This window comes from Physcomitrium patens, chromosome 19 (genome assembly GCF_059467195.1).
Source record: "Physcomitrium patens ecotype Gransden chromosome 19, ASM5946719v1, whole genome shotgun sequence".
NCBI lineage: Eukaryota > Viridiplantae > Streptophyta > Bryopsida > Funariales > Funariaceae > Physcomitrium > Physcomitrium patens.
The window spans coordinates 2,037,998-2,059,053 of record NC_143428.1 but is presented as its reverse complement, the minus strand read 5'-3'; the positions used below and the strand labels follow the sequence as shown (position 1 = coordinate 2,059,053).

The following is a 21,056-nucleotide window of genomic DNA, read 5'->3' as shown; positions in this document are numbered from 1 at the left end:
GATCAAAATGCAGAAGCAACAAAACAAACGCTCGCATTCCCTCAATTACCTCTCGATGGAATGAAATTATGTTGGATGCTACGCAATGAAAACAAAGGCGACCAAATTCATGAAATCATGCCAGAATATAAAGGGATACAGTAATTTGCTCCAGTAATTACAAATCTTTTATGCTATGTCACTGACTACTGCAACCTTGAGTTAAAGGCTCCCAATGAGACAAAGACTGATTCCGGAAGAATACCATGAGCCAAAAGAGTCCACAGTATTGGATCCTCAGAAGGGAAAACACTACCCACCTACCAGTATACAAAAAGCCTGGCTCAATAGCCAGGATAAAATCTTTACTAAACTCCCACTCACGAAGTCATACATCCAGCATGAAAGATGCAAGCATATATGCAGTAGCGTTCCTTTCAAATCCAGCAATACAGTTAGTGCATAATTAGCGGTATTAAAAATCAGGCTGTCCAGATGTATGCTTTACTTAGCCCATGCCACAGAATCAATCTCATCCCGGGCTTGCTTGTAAAGCTCAAGCCTCTTCGACAGTTGAACTCTGCGTTCCATCAAAGCAGGATCCTCATCCAACATTTGTGAAAGTTGTTTGCCCTACATACATGAAAAGAACACTATCAAGATCAGAAAAGAAAACATTCCAAATGTTCCAAGCTAATCAATATGGAATTTATTTGAGCTCCAAATGTATGCATTTGAGAATTTACGAATTTGCAGAATTAAAAGTCCGACATGTTTTGAAGGTGAAGTCATCATTACATTGTGCTCTAGTATTAATATAGAGCATGCAATACAAGCTGATTCCTTGACTTACATGCTAACCACAATCTCAATGGTTTACATGTACCTCTCGCTTGCCGATTTGAGTGTAAAAATGATCCAGCAAAGAGCGTTTTGCCTCTCGGACTTGACAATGCACGGCTGCTTTGGGTAGAGAGTTTTTCAACAAATCACTGACCATAACAATATATGCTGACACGTTTGAACCTGCGAAATTTGTGTAGGCCATCGACTTAATACCAGTAACAGTGAAAAATGACCACAAAAAAAATTGAAAGATGAGTTCAAGCATGTAGCTTTCTTCTGCAGGTAATCCATAGAACTGATGGATGACAGACGGAACTGAAACATAGAAGCAGTACTTAATTCGTACCCTACATATTTCAACATGCACCCTCGGCTAAAGAACTCACCAATTCGTCGTAAATGACCATCGGTATAACGGTCCGAGGTTGACGCAGCTGGGTTACCACCTTTCTCTATTTCTTGAGGAAGTTTCCTAAAAAAATCGACCGTAAAATAACTAGCCTCCATATCGACTAATCTCAAAGCAGTCTTCTTGCTGTCATCTCTCATTCTCTCGAGGGCCTCAATAGCTGCTTGGGTAAGTTCTGCTTGAAGGCTTGGAAAACGTTTCAATTCCTGCCAAAGAAGGACCAAATAAACAAACAAGTCGCTTGTTCGATAAAGACATCTAATTAATTCCAAAGACGTCACAGGTGATCCTGGCCAAGAATAAAATGTTGTAAAGCATTCTACCAGTATTGTTTCTTAAATTAACACAACTACATTACTGAAGCAGTATCTTTGCAAACCAAAGTACGTGTGATAAGTTCAGAGAGTATACGACTCCAGCATATCCAATCGTGATAACAATGAACACTAGGGAAATTAGGTTGTATCTTACTGTGCACTCGCTGATTGACCTTCGGACAAGGTCCCTTAAAATAAAATGTGTCTGTTCATACGAAACAGAAAATTAGAATCGGACCATGCAGAAAACTCTTAACCAAATCTAGGACTGAGTACGAAAATCGTAATTGTTTAAAAATATGTACACTCAGTGATACGTTGGAAGCAAATGCGGGCACGCACCGCATCAACAACTGCTTCAGCAGGTCCTCGAAAGTAAACAAGAGAACTCTCAATTAAGCGCCGATACCCTTGCTCTGGTGCAATAAGATGTGGCTGGTATCCATCAGCTTCAGACACGATCCTTCGGACATTCTGCATAGACAGATGCTTATCGAAAGGAAGTTTCTTCATTGCGGCCGGTAATTGATTATCAAAGACTGCGTAGATTTTCTCTCCGCCGGGTCGTCTGAAACGAGAGGTTTGTCCATTTCCCACGCATTAGTGTATGAAACATATCACCACGTAAATAAATACAAAGAGAGAAATATCTAGAATTTGTTGCTAAGGTATCAGAAAGATTACTTAAGAATCATAGTACTTACGATCCATCCAAATGCTCCTTAAAAATACGATCAAAGGTCCTGCAAAGCTCCAGGATAGTATAGAGTTGGGCCTGAATAGCACAAACAATGATTTAAGACCCCGCCATGTGGAATATCATAAATGAGTCCATTCCTTCTCTTTTATGCCGTATCAGAAGCAATGAAGTCATTTTTTCAGCATCCCCAAACTTACTGCAATCACTGACGTGCTGAAAAAGAACTAGCACTTACCCCCGCATCGTTCGCCAAAGGCCTACCAATCTGGTTCAACTCAGTCTCGATGTCATCAATCATCTTGTTGATCATGGCAAGTATACCAGGAATCCGTGACTTGATTACAGCTTCTAAATGCTGCAGCGGAACAGATGATCAACGGTAAATGCATAGAACATGCTCAACACAGACTCAAAGTTTAAATACATGCCAATATTTTAAAAAACAAAAACGTGTGTGTGTGTGCATCAACTAACGACCGCCAAAAGTATCTGCATTCGACAGCATAAATGCACTCATATCCACCATCAAACTTCCGAACATGGTTGTTACCAAATGGGAAAGGAGTAGAGGCGTACCTTGGATAGTATCTTGCCCAAATATTCTGACCCCATCTTGCTCTGAAGATGGCCATAATCTGGACTTGTTTGAAAATACTCCCGTTCTCGACGCCTTGCAGCAATCATGTCCACACTCTTGTTGATGTCTTGCTGAGAACGGTTTACAACTCCAATCCACGGATGCATCAATTTGTAGGAGCGTCCTTCTAAAACCTGCAGGCCATGCAAAAGAGTAGGTTTGAGCCCAGTCTATACAAATATTTTTACAATACTATCACCTAAACAATGCTTCAATCTCGTTCCAAGAGTTACTGAAGTACTTAAGGTTATGAAACAATAATCACTCCGCGCAAAAGCTTCCCAGTGCACATCTACCCTCCATAATCATAGAATAACTCTTCAAACCTAAGACGTCTAACAGTTCCCAGAGAAAGTTTACTTACGTCAAGAGCATTGGTACCCTTGTCCATAAGGTCCAGCTTGGTGAGAACACCAAAAGTTCTTTCACCTGCGGGACAAAACAGTCTGCAGTCAAAAGATGAGGTGGCATGGTGAAGAATCTCAAAGAAAAAACATTGAATTCGACACCGTATAAGGAACAATGATGAGTATAATACAGAGAGACTCAATACTGCATGAGGTACCAAGAAACAATTTGACCTCCTAGTGTTACCTACAACTACAATGCAACGCCGTAGTCGTACAGTAGAAAATTACAAATAAAACAGGTGTTTAGTCCCAGAAAGCAATCATGCGAACATTGAGCAAGAAAACACCTTGTGGATCAACCTCTCTCGCAATTTTAATAGCATCTGAAGTAGCAATATCCTGGTTGGCTGGAGACACAGCGAGAATGATACAGTTTGGCTGCGCAAATAAAACAATGTGAAAATCTTATTAGCACTCGACTAATGATGAAGAGAAAATCTATAAATTAAATCGCTAAAATTTCATTTTATAAAACAAGGAAAAACAGGAACTGACACATTCTCCTACTCAATATTATCATTATAAAGCGCGTCAGAATAGCCATCACGATACCTTTTCAATGTAAGATCGAACCATATTCTCGATATCAGCAACTATGCTGTCGGATTGACCCTCTGGACATGCACGAAATATCAGCAAATAGTTACAGAAACGCTAAAGAAGGAAGGAAAAACCAAACAGTTAAATAAAATAATCAATATCTGCAGTCAGCATATTCCAGTTAACAAAAAGCAACAATTAACTTGAGACTAAAGAACCGGTCAACAAGAACAATGCTAAGCTACAACAATAAAAACAAAAGCCCGTGCTTCTAAGTGCTTCACATAATCACTAAAAGACATGAGATAAATAAGATGATCATGTTGTTAAAAAAACAAGAGTCCAAGCATAGCTTACCAACAGCGATTTTGGTCAGACCCGGTAGATCGATAAGAGTAAGATTCACCACTGCAAGGACATTGTGAAGCAAGCAGGTGTTCAATTAAATAAGACAAAATTGGAAAACACGAAAATTAATAATACACTGATTTGGAATTGCTAACATTTACACCTCTAATATTGACAAAAGATCGTGTCACAGAAATCTATGGCTGCTGGATGCAGAAGACGAAACAACAGAATGTTATTATATTTTAAATTTATTCAAAGAAGACATGCATACTCACCATTGGGGGAATGAACACTCAAATGAATCGGCACAGGAGAGATCTGCTTCGAGCGGCCAGTGATCCGATCAGTTTCGTCTGAAATCTCTTTCCTGACAGCAGCTGCAGAGCACAGAGAGCTGTCAACACTTGGACTCTCAATAAAATAATGAGAAAAACTTCAAGACATCTCAGGAACGCAGGCAATGATAAGTTCCGCAAAAATATCCTTCAGGTTAGTACAAGGAAACCAGATCTTTATCATTGCAGGAGAAGAGTTGATCATAAAAAGGAAACATAAAGAACCGTTCCTACCAAAATCAGTAAACCGCCTCTTGGGCAAGTGAAGAAACTCTGCATACTCATATTTATCTTCAGTCTTATGCAGCTGCAGTACAAGCGGACGCCGAGTCACAATACCTACAAAACAGTCATTTTAAAAATACATATATAAATATATATATACGAGCTTCTGAGTACAATACAGGGAGCAACATTTTCATCTCTTTGCAGATGGAATGAATGCAATTTATAGAGGCGCATTCTCGCAAGCGTAAAGCTCCAAAGCAACACATTTAAGTAAGCACAACTTAGACAAGTATTTACAATATTAATTCAATGCTGCGTAAAAAGAGCGCGGACGAAACAATGGTGACATTTCAAAAAGTTGGAAGGATGAGTCACCTGAACCACGGGGAAGGAAGTCACGGCCAACAATACTCTCAAGAACTGAAGACTTTCCAGAACTCTGCAGATTACACAAGCCGAATTAATATACGATGCATATAATTGAAAATCTTTAACCGGCTCACTTTACTAGTTTTTTGTGGTTAAGGATTAGCAAATGTCACCTGCTCATAGTCAAGGTTCACTCTGAGCTTCTCATGACGTGAATGTCACCCTTCAAGTCTAAAATGTCAAGCCAAAAATATCGAGAGAGAAAAACTCGGATAGTAACCTTCTTGTTTAAGAAAGCAACAAGGGACGTTCATGAAGAAACGTAAGGAGACATAATTTTTAGATAAAACTAGAAGAGATCATGCGTTCCCTATTACTTGTTGATTAATCCGGGATTAAATCAGAAATCAAAGAGCACACACTGGCATCACACTTAACAATAACTTAAAAATACAGCCAAGTGAGAAAGGTATGAGATTAACATAAACCTCGTACTAATCCTCCAGTCCGAACTACAAAATTCCTCGTCCACACACAATGCTCAGATCAGTTGCACGGGGACAAAGTAAAACCTACCCGAGTCGCTTGACCTAAGTTAGAGCCCCCTAACATAGAAAAGATTCCCACACTCCTCAGAAACAAAGTAAAAATGTTGTCTCTTTATATTTTCGAATGATTAAGATGGCAACAGCACTGCAACCTGTAGGCTGTTACGAGTTTCAGTGTGTTCGTAAGCTCATGTTCTTACGTCGTTGGTCAAGGTCCTTAAGGAAATTCACAAGAGAAGTCTACGCACAGAGCAATGTGGCAGATGATCTAGTAAGGTTGCCCGCTCTACAAAAACCTTGTCTGCTAACGACTCATCAAATATTGAGCATCAGAACATTAATATGAGCACGTGCAATTGGAATGTCGAAGGAAAGTAGAGCTGTGCACACCTGGCCTCCCACCACGGCGACTGATGGCAGGGATTCCCAAAGACTTGCGACTGCACCTTCGCCACCGTAGTCGGCGAAAGCAGTGCAAGCTCGTTGAATCCGGTTCACCAAGCCTATCAAATTGTTGTCCATCTTAAACAGATTACGCAAGCTTCAAAATAAAACTTCAACCAGGGAATGTGGTAGGCGTGAGCCTCCGTAAATCACGTTTGAGAATAATCTCAGATGTATCAGTGGAAACTTTTCGTTTGAAGCCAAATGCTCAGCCCCCTGTACATCCAAACCACAGCAAGAGCACATTGTTCAACACCACCTACAACATGCGGTTCAGAAAAACTGGTCAATCGAAGGAAGCAAGAAATGCAACGCTGATAAGCACAAGAAACAAGAACGACAACATGCAGATTGCGTCGGCAACAGAACCAAAGAGTAAACGGGAAAATAGCTGTCTAAATATAGACACTTGAGATAAAATTCATAAATTATCGCACAGGTTTTGAAGTTTCAGGATAACAACCGATGCATCATTGTTCTTTTCTATTTTGACTAGAAACAGAGACAATAACTGAATATCAGGCAGGAAGCAATTTAATGAAGTATTAAATACTGCATGGATTCCACTGAATGTCTTTTGTTCCGTAGAATAGAACGCCTGATGACTGTACTCAGAGAGGGTCATAAACCCTAAAATAGAAAGTCTAAAATAGGTCCTCAAGAAACAAAACCGAATAGCTAAGTTCTCTCAACACATGCAGCCCGAGAAGTACCCCAATGACCTGATCGTCTGAATAAAAATTCAACGCAACGACTTCCCACACACAAGCCAAATTGAGTCACTCAAAATTACTTACGGCAGGAGGGACACAGATTCTCCCACAATTGTATAGCACACAAACGCACACTACAGCGCTCTCCGACCCTGACGTGCACCGAGACACGGTACCTCTAAACAAACAGGACCAAAGACATACCAACCGATAAGTGCATGGTAGCTAACGTAACCAATTGCACCAGCTTTCAAACTGCACTCCTCACCCCCTCGAACTATCGCTTTCAAAGAAACGACCTCCACAGGAACAAAATCAAGTCGGCCTAAACGATCACGCCGCGATTCGCTTTAATATCCTCAGTAACTCAAACGTTCCTAATTGCCCTCGCAATTTCCACACCACGCCATCATCAACAACACGAAAAAAAACGCAACAATCGAGACACTACCCCCGTCATATCAAGGAGAATACTCCCACCGTACGTTTTCCAGGGCCAAATACAACGAGAAAAAACTCCCTCTAGTATTATCAACACCTGCGTCGAAAATTCGCGAGTGCCTGGGTCGAAAATAAAGCGAGCAAAGTGATCGCAAGAGCCACAAAACGGTGCGATGGCAACACAGCAAGCGGAGAGCCAGAATTCTGAGACCCTCTCGAAGCAGCTTGAAGAAGAAACAGTGAAAAAAAAGCACAATAAAGGTGGATGAACAACGAGGCAATTCGTCATCCAACGGACTGCCAAGACTGCTTGTCAAATACCATCATGGATGAACAACGTTCGTTTCACCCCAGCTTGGATAGCACGGTGCCAGAAGGAGGAACCCGGAACCATCTACGAAACTTGTCTCTGCTTCTGAGGTTGACAGATTCCCTGTAGAAATGGTTGTCCGCATGTGGATGGATGAAACAGTGCGGAATAGAAGGATGATAGGCGTACTCATCCATGGATGGATTTATAATGTCGCCTTTGAAAAATAATCCTCCTCACGGATCAATAAATCATATTATAATCACATATGTCAACGTTAAATATGTTCCCACAATAAATGTAATAGCAACTTAAACAAGTCACAATTTCGACTTGAAGCTTTTGTGAAGTGTGTTCATGTATGCAAATTTTGCATGATGGAAACCAAAAACATGGTAATAAATACATAACAAATAAAGAAATCCACACTTCAAGTAGTAATGAGCAAAGAAGCATACAGAAGGAATTAATAAATAAATGGGGGAGAGAGAGAGAGAGAGAGAGAGATATTACGGTAGGGTATATTGGAAAATCATTTTAAAAACTGGTACATTTTCTAATAAAACTACACATTTGTCACAATGAAATAAATTTAGTTGCGACTAGGGATAATCTTTTCTCCATTTGGTTCTCTTAAAATAACTGAATTATTCTAAGTACAAAAGTCAAAGAAAATAGTAGAATTTTATTTGGCTCCAAGTTTTATAAAAATACAATTAAATTATTATGAAAAAAATCATCAAATAACATTTCTGATATTTTGAAGTTGAATTAAAAATATTACTTTATATGTGTCTCGATAAGCAATGAAAAAATGATACTGTCTTTCTAATAAGATATATAGAATATCTGAATCCAAAAAAATGAAAAACTCATTAAAACATTTCTATATATATATATATATATATATATGTGTGTGTGTGTGTGTATGTGTGTGTGTGTATGAATGAAGAAGAAGAATGAAACCTCATATTCACATTTTGTACAGATCTCCCATTAGAAACTTACAACATGCAGAAAACAAAAAGACAAAGATGATCTTGTTTGGAATATGAATATAGAAGACACTTTAGCAAATGCTTGTTCTTGTAAAACTATCATCAATTCCAGAAGCTGATTAAAGCAGAAAGTAGAATTTAAACCAAATGTGCAAATACATATCATCGAGTAATTTTAAAAAAGTAGAAGTAAGATAAATACAAAAATCAAATAAAACAAAACATAAATTGCAAGACTAATTCAAATTAGCCAAATGAAAGACACAACAAAACCCCCGAAGATCAGAAATTAATTTTTGGTTCATCCACTCGAGTGCTTGTTGAAAATCACAAAACTCTCCTCAAAAAGGACAATAATATTCTGGTTTCTACATCTTCTTCACATAAGAACTTGAAGAACTTCATAAAAAGTAGAAAAACTAATGTTAATGCACAATTTAAGTGATGACTACAGGATGTGCATTGATTTTCTCACATAGAATCAAATTCTCTCAGAAACATCTTTTCTTGCACCAAATCTGTCTTTTGATGCAATATACTTACATTTATAGTCAAATGTCCAACAGACGATGCTACAAATAATTCTGAGAGTCAGCAAAGTAAAAACAAATTTTGATTTTAAAAAGAACTGAAAAGGTTGTCAATATTCTTGTTCACTAACTCTGTGATTTTTCTTGCCTTCACAGTCAACTCGAACAACCACCATTCTACAAAAACAACAAAAAAAATACTAAACGAATTAGGGTCCACAAAATCCCAATCTTAATGGCTAAAAACAATTATACTTTGCCAAACATACCAGTATGAAGACTTGCCTCATTTCATTTTTCATGCACACCATTTATTACTTCCACTTTGTCAACTTCTCAAAGCAACACAATTGGTGAAAACATGCAATATTGGCAACAACCATGTATTGGGTCCTCGAGCCCAACCTCAACAAACCATCCAATTGGGTCTGAGCAGAGCACTCCTTGCAAGAACTGAAACAATGGGGTCTGTCCAACTCAGGCAGTACATTCACCGATTTTAAGGATTTCATTCTTACTCCTTGACATACGCTCTCTGTTTGGAGTGAAAATGTGCATGTTGTGAAAGCTTACGCCCGCATGTACAGTTTTAATGGAGCGGGAGACGGTAGCTGTGCGGAAGGCAAGCAAGCATGCGTGAGCCAATTTGTGAGGCACCGAGCCAACGACGCCCCCAATGTGTAGTTGCGAGACTCCTCGGTCGATATTTGAAGTGAGCATCGTGTGTGTGTGTGTGTCGAAGTGAACGCCGTTGGAGTGGCAGCGATGAGCAATTACTCCGAATGGGTTCGTCGTTGGGAGGATGTTGATCCCATGGAGGCAAGTGTGTCAGGATGGATTTTGGTTTCGTATGAGGTGTGATTGATGTTCTGTGGAGAAGGGGAGCATGGCTGATGATGCGGTCTGGTGTTGCGGAGAGGAAGGGTAGAAGAAGAGCTGTTTGACCCACACGGATTGAAGGTAGTGGTGAGAGCGGTTATATTGGGTGGCAGTAGTGCTGCCACTCACGTCTCCTCGGAGACATCTGATAAAATTGGAACGATACAGAGATGATTAGCATGGCCCCTGCGTAAGGATGACATGCACAAAACGAGAAACGGTCCAGACTTTTAAATTTTTTTCAAATTTTTTCCCCCCTCCTACTTTCTTCAACAAACTATCAGAAAAAAAGACAATTCAATTGACAATTTCCTCCCTCCTACGCTCGATTCACACACTGAACTCATATGTCTGTACGCCCATTACAACTTGTGTGTTAACACTCCATGTGGTCAATACAAATACATGGTTGCCAATATTGCATGTATTGTTGACCTTATTGCATGTGTTTCATCAATTGTGTGGCTTTGAGAAGTTGGCAAAGTGGAGCTGATTTTGTAGACCTTAAGTTTTAGTATTTTTTTATGTTATTTTATTGTTTATTATAGAATGGTAGCTGTTATTGGAGTTGATTGTGAAGGCAAGAAAAATCACAGAATTTGTGAACATGAATATTGACAACCTGTCAGACATTTTTATAACAATGAATTTCAAATTTCTTCTTTATGATTTTAAATTGAGTTTTAATTTTTGAGGAAGTAATGTATGACAAGTGGAAAATCACATATAAGTTAGTTGTAAAGCTTTGATTTGGAGACTATATATGTATCCAAGCAAAAAAATATATTTTAACTTGAATTATGTATTATTACTATTGTTGATGAGCAGATTTTTTTAAGTTTTAGAAAATTAAATTCCATAGTGTACTTAAAATATGAAGTTTTGGAATGTAGACAAATAATTGTGGTGATAAGTACATTAAAGTTTGTCTGTAAAGATTTAAAACAAAGCTTCATACACTTATTTTTTGCCTTAAAGCAATGTGTTTAGGTTTGAATTTAACTATAATTTTAAGCCAACGTCAGTCTTTACATAAAGAACAAAATAGAGCAAAAGGAAAAAAAGAAGAAAAGAAAAAAGGAAAAAGAAAAAATCATAACAGGAAGTTGAAGATGCTTGCAATTAGTGAAGTAATTTGGGGGCTTTTTTAATTAATATTATTTTTTAAAATTTATTTAATTAAATAAAAGTGATCAAGTTGTCAATCAGTATTGGATGATTACAAATAAAGTTACTACACCTAGAGACTGGTGCTGAAATTGTAAGTCGTTGTATAATATACTGTATGGATAGAATTTGGTACGAGAAAGTTGATATCCGATACGGGTGTTTTCCCCGAACTATTTATAGAGCTGGTGTCGATTGTTCATGCCGGTGCGAACGCAGATATCAACCGGGTCTCTTGTCAGCCTCGGCTTCGAATTCAAGCCGTGGCAATAGGGGCGACTTCATCTCCCCGATCTTCTAACCCTAACCAGGACGCTGTGTGAGGTTTTCGTGAGAATTTTCATTGCAGCATTTTGCATTTTTCTACCTCACTCCGAGTTTGCCAGTATCGCTGCATTCGGTTGTACGCAGGGGTTCGCTGGTGTGTAGCTTTTGTTTGGGTGGTAGTGGAGGAATCAGCAAAGAGCCATGGAGGCCGTCGACACTGTGGTGAGGCCTGTGAAGGACTTCGCCAAGGACAGTATCCGGTTGGTGAAGAGGTGTCACAAGCCCGATCGTCGAGGTATGTCACTTGTGGCTGTTGTTTTGGGGTTGATTCAGCTATGGCTTCCGGGCGGGCTTCGCATTGACAGAGGCTTCCCTAAGCCTGTAGCGTTGTGGCTTTCCTACTTGTGTGGATAGAGAAGGAGCGTTTGTAGCACAGGGTTGGAGTGATTCTTCTAAGCCGGATTGTCTGTTTTTGGATTTTTGGGATTGCTTGTCCTTGTGAAATGTAACTTCTCGATCTGTAGTCTCTTGGATCATCGGGAGTGTTGAAAGGTGTTCGTTTGAATGTGCAGAGTTCTCTAAAGTTGCGATCAGGACAGCTCTAGGCTTTATCGTCATGGGCTTCATCGGGTTTTTCGTCAAGCTCATATTTATTCCTATTAACAACATCATTGTCGGTTCTGGATAGTAGAGATTTTGGTGCGTTCTGTGCCTCGTAGAAACTCATTCTACACTTGTATCTCAGACGCAGACATCATATGCTATAAATTATGTATTAGTGTGCCGAGTCACATCTGTGATTAACACTGAGTTTCAGTCTTTAGGTCCAGGATATAGTGTGTACTTTTCTCACACTAAGCAAAAGAATTGATTAATTGCACAGTTTGGAAGGATTGGGTAATTGGTGTTCGACTTTTCGGGCGTAAGAGGACAAGCCAGTCTCCTTCGTTCTATAAAATAGCAGATTTGCGAACAGTTCCACCAATGTTTTTGACCTTCACTCAGTTTTTAGAGAATTTTCGTGTCCGTGCTATCCACCTTTCAGATTGTCCTGAGCTAATCCTGTATCTGTAGTGTTAGTAAGCACATGAGGCGTTATCTCATGATGATGATGATGATGATGATGATGACTACGGTTGCGTTTTTTGGTGCTCTGCATCAATAATTTGATCAGTTAGGAGTTTATTTTATCGTTGTTGTGGGCGTCCAAATTGTAGGTAACTAGAGGATGTGTGTATTGACGAACAGGAGACATGGTGCTCGATGTCTCAGTAGCTATTTATGGGTTGCTGATTTAGTTTCCCACGTAGTAGCTGGAAGTATATGTGCGATCTGCACGAACATGTATTTATTCATTAAACTCGCCATTGTATTCACTGATTTGTGGAGTTTCTGGATTGCCTCAACCGAAGGTCGGTTTTTACGACGTAGAAAATGTTTACTTTCTGATCTTACTCTCATTGTTTGTGGAAATACCAAATTGCTACTCTCCTGGCATCAGGTCCTCTTTTTTTATTTATTTTTTCTAACTTATAGGTGTACGTCAGCTGCTTTTTGTGGTATGCGCTCCTTATCTGGAATGATGGTTTTCTCTGTAACGAAGTCTGGACTTTTGGACGTTTACCAAGTGCTTCCCTGCAGCTTGTGACTTTTTACCAAGTCTGGTGAACTGGATCCTTACGAGTTCTTGTGCTGGCCTGTTATTATCAGATCTTTTCGAGTCTTACCATACACAAATGCCTTCCACCTGAAGTGCATGCAATCGGATCACAACTACTCTTCTTGGTGTAGATTTCATCAAAATCTAGAAATTGAGTGTTCTCTAGATGCATATCAATTTTTAAATGCATTTTAAAGTCTATCGGCTCGTTTCCTCTACAACAGAGCTCGTCTCGAAGTCAGATTTGCCACATTTCTTAAGAAGCCAATGCTTGCTTTACATTCTACAGAGCACAGTCTTTTTCTATCTATTATTACTAAGAAAACAACGTAATCTAGGGTAACTACTTCAAATTCTGATTTCTTAAGAAGTAGAGCCATTTTGAATTGTAATTTGGATCCAGAAGCTTACAGACTCAAGAATTTGTGTGGGCACTTAACCATTGGTCTACAAGAAGGCATGTACTATTTGAACGAACAAATGCTTGCAAGTAGGAAGTCCTGCACCCTGGCTTATTTAACCTGTGATGCAGTTCTGCCTCGTGCGCGCGAAGGAGTGTTCACTCATATCCTTCTGTGTTGGAATTCGTATAGGGTGAGCACTCCAGTGAGTAATGCTGTATTCATAATGGTCGTAGAATCATGTAGTTGCATCTAGGTGTCTAATGGTAAGTACTCGAGTCAGATTAGCATTTTTGTGAGGAGTGGCTTGTTATGAACGTACGTCTTTGCAATGCGAGCTGTTGTCCTGCTCACTTGCAGTACTCTGACCTTACAAATGTAGACTTGGCGGAAGCCATCTCGGTGGTCGTCAACGTGAATGGTGCTTGCTTGCTTGCTTGCTGCACACTGGCCTTGCATTTTGTCGGAGGCCAACTTGTAAGGTGAATACTACAAATTAAGAAATCAATGAGTTGAAGTAACCGTCGCCATGTTTGAAGAGACGATGAGACGACGTTGATTACTTTTGATATCGCACTAAGTCTTATTGACGGTTATTTTTATTTTTATTTTATTTTTTTTAATATGTTGTAAATAGTAACAGCGTGAACGTCAGTGGCCACGCTGTGAAAATGTGAACTACTGTGACTAATGCGTAAAACGTGGGTGTCAAACATGTGCATGATACTTTTAACTCAACAATGAACACATAATCGATTATTAACAATCAGTGATAGTTCATACGTTGCTGAAACTAAATTCTCAGAACAACTGGCTGCGTACTGCACAAGAGTAGATGACCCAATCTGCACATAATGCATGCCCGCAACAGTAAAGTGACGATTTGGATAGAAGTATTGAATTTAGCACGTGTCTTCATGGGCACGACTCACCTACCACAAATTATAACCTCGGTTAACCCATCATGCAAAGAAAAGGCGACAACAACGAACTTTACTGAAAAGAGGGTTAACAAGTTTATAATATGCACTGAGGAGCGGAGACTCATGTTCGCTTCAAGACGCTTTCCTTAGCAAATGATTAATCTAACAGTCAACGGTGGGGATGGAAAAAATAGTGGCGCATGCTGTGAAACCGATACAGTGTGTTGGCACAAGGTGGGCATGGCCGGAGGGAGAAATTAGGTCGCAGTGGGAAGCAAGCAGGCTTTGGACACGGGGCCTCAAAGGGCGCCGAAAGGTGCTCCGGAACAATGCACGCGGACGGCATCTTCCGAAGGATCCGGAAAGCATCTCCGGCCCTGTCTCGGGTGGACAGGGTGATGTGTGTGTCTGCCCGGATGGGACGCTGTTCACGTCGCGGTGACCGGCAGCGCCTGTCCTCTGGTGATTGCCTCGTCGCGGTAGGGCACCTGCGTCACGCTTGTCATCGTTCCCTCCCCAGTCAGTGCACGATACCGATTGGTGATGCCTTAGAATAGCTCGCTCTATTCTTGCGATCTTCGGGTTAGGTCACTTGTCTACGCCCCAGCATTGGCCTCCGTTAGTGTCGTATAGTATGTTTTTATTTCCGGAGGTTCTTTTGCCGTCATTGTTGTTTGTGCTTGATGGCTATGCCTGTGCTGTGAAGTGTGAGTAGCAGAGAGAGGGAGATAGCGAGCGAGCGAAAGAGAGAGAGTGAAAGGATTAAGTTTTGAGTTCATGCTAGGTGATGGATTGATGTTCGATAGAGTGGTCATGGTCAGCGTGTGTGACGGTTGGGTCTGTTTGATGCTTCTATTATCCTTGCTTTTAGGGTATACTGAGGCTGTGCGTACTCGGTTGATTAATGGTCGGGGTGCTCTGTAAGGGTGGTAGACTCTAGTACGTTGGGGTTGGCTGCCGTTTTAGTAGGTCGAGTGTTGGGTTTAGGATGAGTTTCAATGGTTGAAGAGGAGGAGATAGTAGGTAGTGGCGAATTTTGCAAATGGAGCATTGCTTGTGATGTGGATGTGTTGATTAGATGAGGGCACGTTATGTCGCTAAGAATGGCGTGCCGATTCTGCAGCTTGGAGACAGAGCTGTTTTTAGTGTCTTCGTGATCGGGCTCTCTTCTATCAGATTCTTTTGGTAGAGTACTGTCGCATTGAATGTGGTAGAAAGGTTGAAAATGAAGTTTCCTTTTAGAAGGAGGAAGTCCTCGCCCAAAACGAAGTCTGAAGGCGGCGCTGGTCCTATGGGGGTATCGGGAGTGAAGGCGCGGATTCAGCTGCGATTGCTATCCCAGTTGAAGTGGGAGGCGAACGCGCCGAAGAAGGTGAAGGGGGATAAGTCTGAGAAAGGGGTGGTGCAACTTTCACAACCTGCGGTCGCGAAGGCTCTGTGGCCAGATTTGGATACTCTTCAAGGATGTACAGACTTTTTGAAGTCGAGTGGGTTGAACACCCGTGCGCTTGAGCATGCGGCCCGAATGGTCGACCACTTCAAGAGTTCTTATCAAATGGGAGATTCTTCCCTGCCTGACGAGTTCCGAATCCAGGCTTGGAAAGGGACGTTGCGCCGAATTGCGAAGACGCTGGTCGATCAGCTGCTAGCCAGCAACCCTAGGCTCGAATCGTCTTGTGCGGTAAACCAGGAAAACATGAGTCAGCTCAGGAGTGCGTGTGAAACATGGGTTCTAGGCTCAGTGCATGAAAAAATCATTTGCGCATGCAAGCAGATGTTTGGTCAGAGTGATAAGATTCTGGATGACAATCTTGTCCGACTTGATAAGGTGGATCCAATTGTGCTCGGAGTCCGGTCTGAGTTTAAGGAGTTCGTACTTGGGGAGGCACTCTTGCAGTTCAGGATGATCAGCCGGGGCCGCACGCCATTGGAGAAGGCTATCTGCCTGCGGAAGACCATCAACTGCATAATTGAGGGAATTCTTAGTGTAATTTCGTCATGCAGCGGAACGGCAGCTGAAAAAGATGGTCTGCTTCCCTGTACAGATGATTTGCTGTCGTTTATGTTGCTTCTGATGGCTCGGTCCCGGGTAAAGAATTTGCAAGCAAACGCATGCTACATGTATAATTTTCTATCTCTCCAACTAGAGGATGAACAAGGTGGGGAGCTGGCATACCATGTGACGAACTTTGTGGCTGCCTGCAACTATCTCATTTCTGGAGAAGTCGAGAAGCTCGTCGCAACCATACCAACACTTTCCAACCTAGAGACGACGCCCGCTTCTGTGAAGTCTTTAAGCCCGGTGACCTCTTCACCTCCTGTACTTACTCCTGTTTACAGCAGATCGTACAGCTTCGAACCAGATCATCTGAACATGAGCGGCGAAGAGATATTTACTGTAAATGTGTTAGGTGACCATTCATATGATCGGCGCAGAAGTGCAGGAGAGATCGAGTTGCGAAGTTTTTCTGACAAAAATTTGGGAGAAAATGGTTTGCGCCGGAGCTCCATTTCGAAAGGTGGCGACTTAAATGTTCGAGCCTTTCCGAGAGACTCTCCCGAATTTATTCTTGCCCCCACATATCAGTGATTTGCGAGAATCAAAGTAAAGCAGTGTATATACTCGAAATCCTGATTCTAGTTTATATATTAGATGGTTTGAGAGAATATATATATATATATATATATATACACACACACACACGCACATACATATAACAAATTTCTTCCAGAATCCTGGCAGCTATTGAAATGTAAACGTTCTGCCATTTTGCTCTTATTCTGTACCTTGCTTGATATCGAAGTTCTTGTGACAAACTCGAAGTTTCTTATGCAGAGTTGATGAAGCAGTGTATCCTGATTGGATCATCTGTAAAGTATTCTAGGTAGTAGTGAGAAGGTGGTTTTACTTTACTTGGACCTTTCTAGGTTTGTTGCAAGTGTCTCAGATCTAGATTGGAGATGATGTACAGAATGATAATATTTGTAAAATGTGGACCGAGTCAAAAAGTTGGTGAATGTTTAGCAATCCGTTTTCTTGGTTCCTCTGTTGTTACGATTGCTTGTCATCATGTCTATAATTTGTCATTTTTAAAAACTGAATTTATATGGGTTGTAGTCGATTCCCTTTCTGTGTTTCGTGGAAAAGTACGCGTCCTGTGTTGGCACAACTCCTCAAGCAAAATACCCTCGATGTGTATATTCGCTAACTGACGCCTTCGCTAATCTTCCTGATGTTCCTCTTTTGCAATATCTTGAATTATCATGTAAGGGGTGCTAATGATCAGGTTTGTCCCAGAAGTCGAGGCATTTGAGTAACACAAGTGCCGAGCGAAGGTGACCGTCCTTTATCAGTGACAACACATATACCTGCTAGAGGTATTTCAATGCAGCTCTACGGTAAATGACGAACACGGTAGCAACTGGACTCGCCAATCAGCTGCACCATGAACGAACTTGCTTAGATGAATGATGAGTACAAATGCCTGTAGAACGAATGATGTCTGTAAGGCTGGTCAGAGCTTGAAAGGTGTCGACAATTGCTCCAGAGGAGCAATAAGGTGGCCATGGCCATTGCCGAATCGAGTTCGGCGGCAATGAAATGTACAGTGCTCCCCGATATGAACCCAGTGAAGCTCTAGCATTGATACTTACGTATGTTTTGCTCACCATTGCAGGTTTCTTTTGTACTTCATCGAGATTCATTCATTTTTTCAATTTTAGGTTCCTCAGTTGAGAGATTCAGACCATCTTCGTCTTTCTCATTAAGACCTAGAGGTTTGGCGAGCGCCGGATGTGGACTTGGGTCATTTGTTCGTTTCTACTTCGTGTCGATAACTTCAGTCCAAAGCGCACCCTTTCAGTCTTACAGCTCTTGGTCTTTGAAGTTCATTCAAGACAGCGTGGCATAGGATCACAATTCTTGCAAGGGCACTGTTTTTCTGTTCTGCAGAAGGATAATTATGTTCCCTAAAAATTACTGGATCGTCTTGTCGATGATGCTCGTGTGAGATGTGCCGTGAAGTGGGCATGCAGGCCAATTCCACAGTATTTCATTGAAGTTCCAGTGAAAAAGGATCTTTAGGGTTTCCGTACGCGCTAGGGGAAGTTAGGGACATCCTTGTGGATCGCTGGTCTGTTTCTTCTTTCTTCAGGGACGCTGTAGATCGGAGCCTGTATTGCTGAAACTGTGAACAGGTTGCAATCTTGATATGTAGTTCTCCTTGTCCTTCTTTTGATCGTGAGGCTTGCAGCGTGCTGGTGAGGGTTCGCATTGATTCTGATCTCGACGAAATTAAGTTATATATTCTTTGATTGAATTTCGATGGTTTTGTAGGTCCGATTGAATTTCTATTTAATCTCAGCTATCAAGTCCTGGGGTCCACTAGAATTCAGATTGCAGTTTTTCCTGACATAATCTGAGATGCATCTCTGTGACGGTTATTGGAATTGGGTGCACTCTAGAGTTGTTTAATTGATGATCCGTGTCTGACAATTCCAGTGGTAGAGCGTCTTCTTGTCACATTTTTACTCACAACTAGAAATAGAGCATAGTGCGCCTGATGGACGATACTAGGCTGGGTGCAATTGCTGGCGCATCTGCTGAGCGAGGAGGCATCAGCTCGCTCGGTTCAGCTGAGCACGAGGACGCAAGGCCTGACTCTGGTTTTGAAGTGAAGAAGTTTGAGATGCCATCCGTGGTGCATCTGAATGTTGGGGGAATGATGTTTGCGACCACGGTGGACACTCTCACCCAAAGAGACACAGACTCGATGCTTGCGGTCATGTTCAGCGGCCGGCACCGGCTGCATATGGATTCCAAGGAAGGTGCAGTCTTTATCGATCGAGATGGAACCCACTTCAGGCACATCTTGAATTGGTTACGTGACGGAGTGATTCCAATGTTGGAAATCTCCGCATACCAGGAGCTTCATAGAGAGGCTGAGTACTACCAGCTTATGGGGTTGGTGGAGAACATTACACCTTTTCTGTGCAAGAAAGATGAAGATGACAACACGAAGCCGGAGATGAGCCGGCGAGATGTAATCAAGTGTCTCCAATTTGGGAAAATGAGGCTGCGAGGAGTGAATCTTTCAGGGCAGAATCTATCGAAACTAGATTTGAGCAATGTAGATCTCAGCTATACGCATTTGATCAATACTTTCTTCTCTAGGGCAAAGCTGCATAATTCCGACTTCACAGGGAGCGAGGCAAACGGAGCTAATTTTCACTATGCAGATCTATTCTCTTCTCAATTTTCAGGTACCAATTGTTGGTTTATAAAAAGGCATGTACTGTGTGTATGAACAAATGCCTGAGAGTAGGAAGTCAGTTCTTTACTCTGGCGTGTTTTGCCTGTGCTTATGTGGTCCTGTCTCTGGTGCGGGCGAAGGAATGTTTAGTCATATCGTTCAGTGTCTGGAATTCATATCAGTTAAGCACTTTAGTGAATAATGTCGGATTAGTAGTGGTCGAAGAATCAGTAGAATGTTTTTCATTCGCCAGCAGCGAGGATTCAATCGGTTGATGCCAGCCTCAAATAAGTTTTCAATATAATTGTGTACTTGCGCTTTAGGCTTTGTTTATAGCCTCTCTGTTTTCAATTATGAACTATTTTAACTGTGCACGTTCAAATTTAGAGCTGAAATGCTTACGGCAATGTGTCTCAGGTGCGGGGATGGTTGGAGCGGTTCTTGCTGGTGCAAACTTGCAGAGTGCAAATCTGGCTGATGCACGTCTTATGAATGCGAGTTTTTGCAATGCAAACTTACGTAGTGCTCACTTACAGAACGCCGATCTTACAAATGCAAACTTGTCGGAAGCCAACCTTGAAAACGCCAATTTGAAAGGAACGAAGCTCAGTGGCGCAAACCTTCGAGGTGCAAATCTGCAGCGTGCCTATCTCAGGGATGTGAATCTAAGGGACACCATATTGGAAGGTGCTTTATTAAATGGTGCCAACCTTCAAGGAGCTATCCGATGATCCGAACTTTAAAGAGTGTACATGTTGCTGCGTTCTATACAGGGTGCTTATAAGTCTATTGTCATTCACGGGTCACCAAATCTGAAGACAGGAATGTTCCACTGTGTACAAGCAACTGGTGCAAATTCTCTCATGTTTTTGGTGAATATGTACAAGTTCTTTACCAATGTTGGCCATTGTAACTGAAAATTAATCAAGTGTAATTTGTTTCTACCATACAGATAGTCTGTCTGCAATGTACATAGTAAACAGAATGTAGCCATGAAGGAGCAGTAATTTTATACGGGGAGATAGCATCGAGTAGGTTCTATTATGTGGAAAGAGTTTCAACACCGGCTGAAACTCGAGTATTACCGTTATGCCGGAGACAGAAGTGGGTATTATGTTCATGTCAGATTCATTGTGCTGGATTTACCAGCTGCCGTCGAATCGTATGCATTCTATTTCCTCCAGATTTGAATTCTTCATGTGATTTTTTCATTAGGCGTCGTTTCTTGCTGCTAACCAGGCAGATATGTTGGTCGGTAATATGAAGTAACTAGTATTCTGAGTATTTGTAAGAGGTGGCTATTCTTGGAATTTAGATTCGAGAAGATGTGTCATGGTTTATACCAAATCAATGCGGAATTCTCTGTTGACTTCCAATCCGCTACTTCACCAACATATTAATG

The 21,056-nt window shown here is 41.2% G+C and overlaps 3 protein-coding genes and 1 non-coding gene across 7 annotated transcripts; 3 read left to right on the top strand and 1 right to left on the bottom strand.

The window, feature by feature from the left end:
* Positions 1–86: 86 nt before the first annotated feature.
* Positions 87–7,460, bottom strand: LOC112296108 (phragmoplastin DRP1E). 4 transcript variants are annotated; one of them, XM_024548283.3, is made up of 17 exons: positions 7,278–7,460; positions 6,060–6,329; positions 5,128–5,191; positions 4,759–4,863; positions 4,465–4,566; positions 4,196–4,246; positions 3,851–3,912; positions 3,586–3,676; positions 3,253–3,317; positions 2,828–3,022; positions 2,487–2,606; positions 2,256–2,326; positions 1,894–2,119; positions 1,706–1,756; positions 1,212–1,440; positions 866–1,005; positions 87–612 (listed from the first exon to the last, which is right to left on the bottom strand). In XM_024548283.3, exons 2-17 carry the CDS (start codon positions 6,189–6,191, stop codon positions 484–486), a joined length of 1,833 nt encoding a protein of 610 aa, XP_024404051.1. In that variant the 5' UTR covers positions 6,192–6,329; positions 7,278–7,460; the 3' UTR covers positions 87–483. The 4 variants fall into 4 exon arrangements, with proteins under 4 accessions (XP_024404051.1, XP_090100926.1, XP_024404048.1 ...); XM_090244800.1 differs by having other exon boundaries at positions 7,307–7,460; XM_024548280.3 differs by having other exon boundaries at positions 7,312–7,460.
* Positions 7,461–10,113: 2,653 nt separating this feature from the next.
* On the top strand, positions 10,114–10,216 carry LOC112272889 (U6 spliceosomal RNA). The gene has a single exon (XR_002966836.1). It is a non-coding gene; the product is annotated as a U6 spliceosomal RNA (small nuclear RNA).
* Positions 10,217–11,462: 1,246 nt separating this feature from the next.
* Positions 11,463–12,403, top strand: LOC112295789 (protein transport protein Sec61 subunit gamma). The gene is made up of 2 exons (XM_024547736.3): positions 11,463–11,713; positions 11,991–12,403. Exons 1-2 carry the CDS (start codon positions 11,620–11,622, stop codon positions 12,104–12,106), a joined length of 210 nt encoding a protein of 69 aa, XP_024403504.1. The 5' UTR covers positions 11,463–11,619; the 3' UTR covers positions 12,107–12,403.
* A 5,564-nt stretch (positions 12,404–17,967) lies between these two features.
* LOC112295977 (uncharacterized) lies at positions 17,968–20,837 on the top strand. The gene is made up of 2 exons (XM_024548040.3): positions 17,968–19,664; positions 20,072–20,837. The coding sequence occupies exons 1-2, from the start codon at positions 18,965–18,967 to the stop codon at positions 20,383–20,385; spliced, it is 1,014 nt and encodes a 337-aa protein (XP_024403808.1). The 5' UTR covers positions 17,968–18,964; the 3' UTR covers positions 20,386–20,837.
* The last annotated feature ends 219 nt before the right edge of the window (positions 20,838–21,056 follow it).

What these genes read in the sequence shown, in the direction of transcription:
- LOC112295977 (XM_024548040.3), top strand. Translation starts at nt 18,965, where the DNA reads ATGGACGATACTAGGCTGGGTGCAATTGCTGGCGCATCTGCTGAGCGA. An exon ending in ATTCTCTTCTCAATTTTCAG is followed by an intron (nt 19,665 to 20,071) that starts GTACCAATTGTT and finishes AATGTGTCTCAG; the next exon opens with GTGCGGGGATGGTTGGAGCG.
- LOC112296108 (XM_024548283.3), bottom strand. Translation starts at nt 6,191, where the DNA reads ATGGACAACAATTTGATAGGCTTGGTGAACCGGATTCAACGAGCTTGC. An exon ending in AGGGTACCAATGCTCTTGAC is followed by an intron (nt 3,023 to 3,252) that starts GTAAGTAAACTT and finishes CATGGCCTGCAG; the next exon opens with GTTTTAGAAGGACGCTCCTA. An exon ending in AAGGAGCATTTGGATGGATC is followed by an intron (nt 2,120 to 2,255) that starts GTAAGTACTATG and finishes CTCTCGTTTCAG; the next exon opens with ACGACCCGGCGGAGAGAAAA.
- LOC112295789 (XM_024547736.3), top strand. Translation starts at nt 11,620, where the DNA reads ATGGAGGCCGTCGACACTGTGGTGAGGCCTGTGAAGGACTTCGCCAAG. An exon ending in TCACAAGCCCGATCGTCGAG is followed by an intron (nt 11,714 to 11,990) that starts GTATGTCACTTG and finishes TTGAATGTGCAG; the next exon opens with AGTTCTCTAAAGTTGCGATC.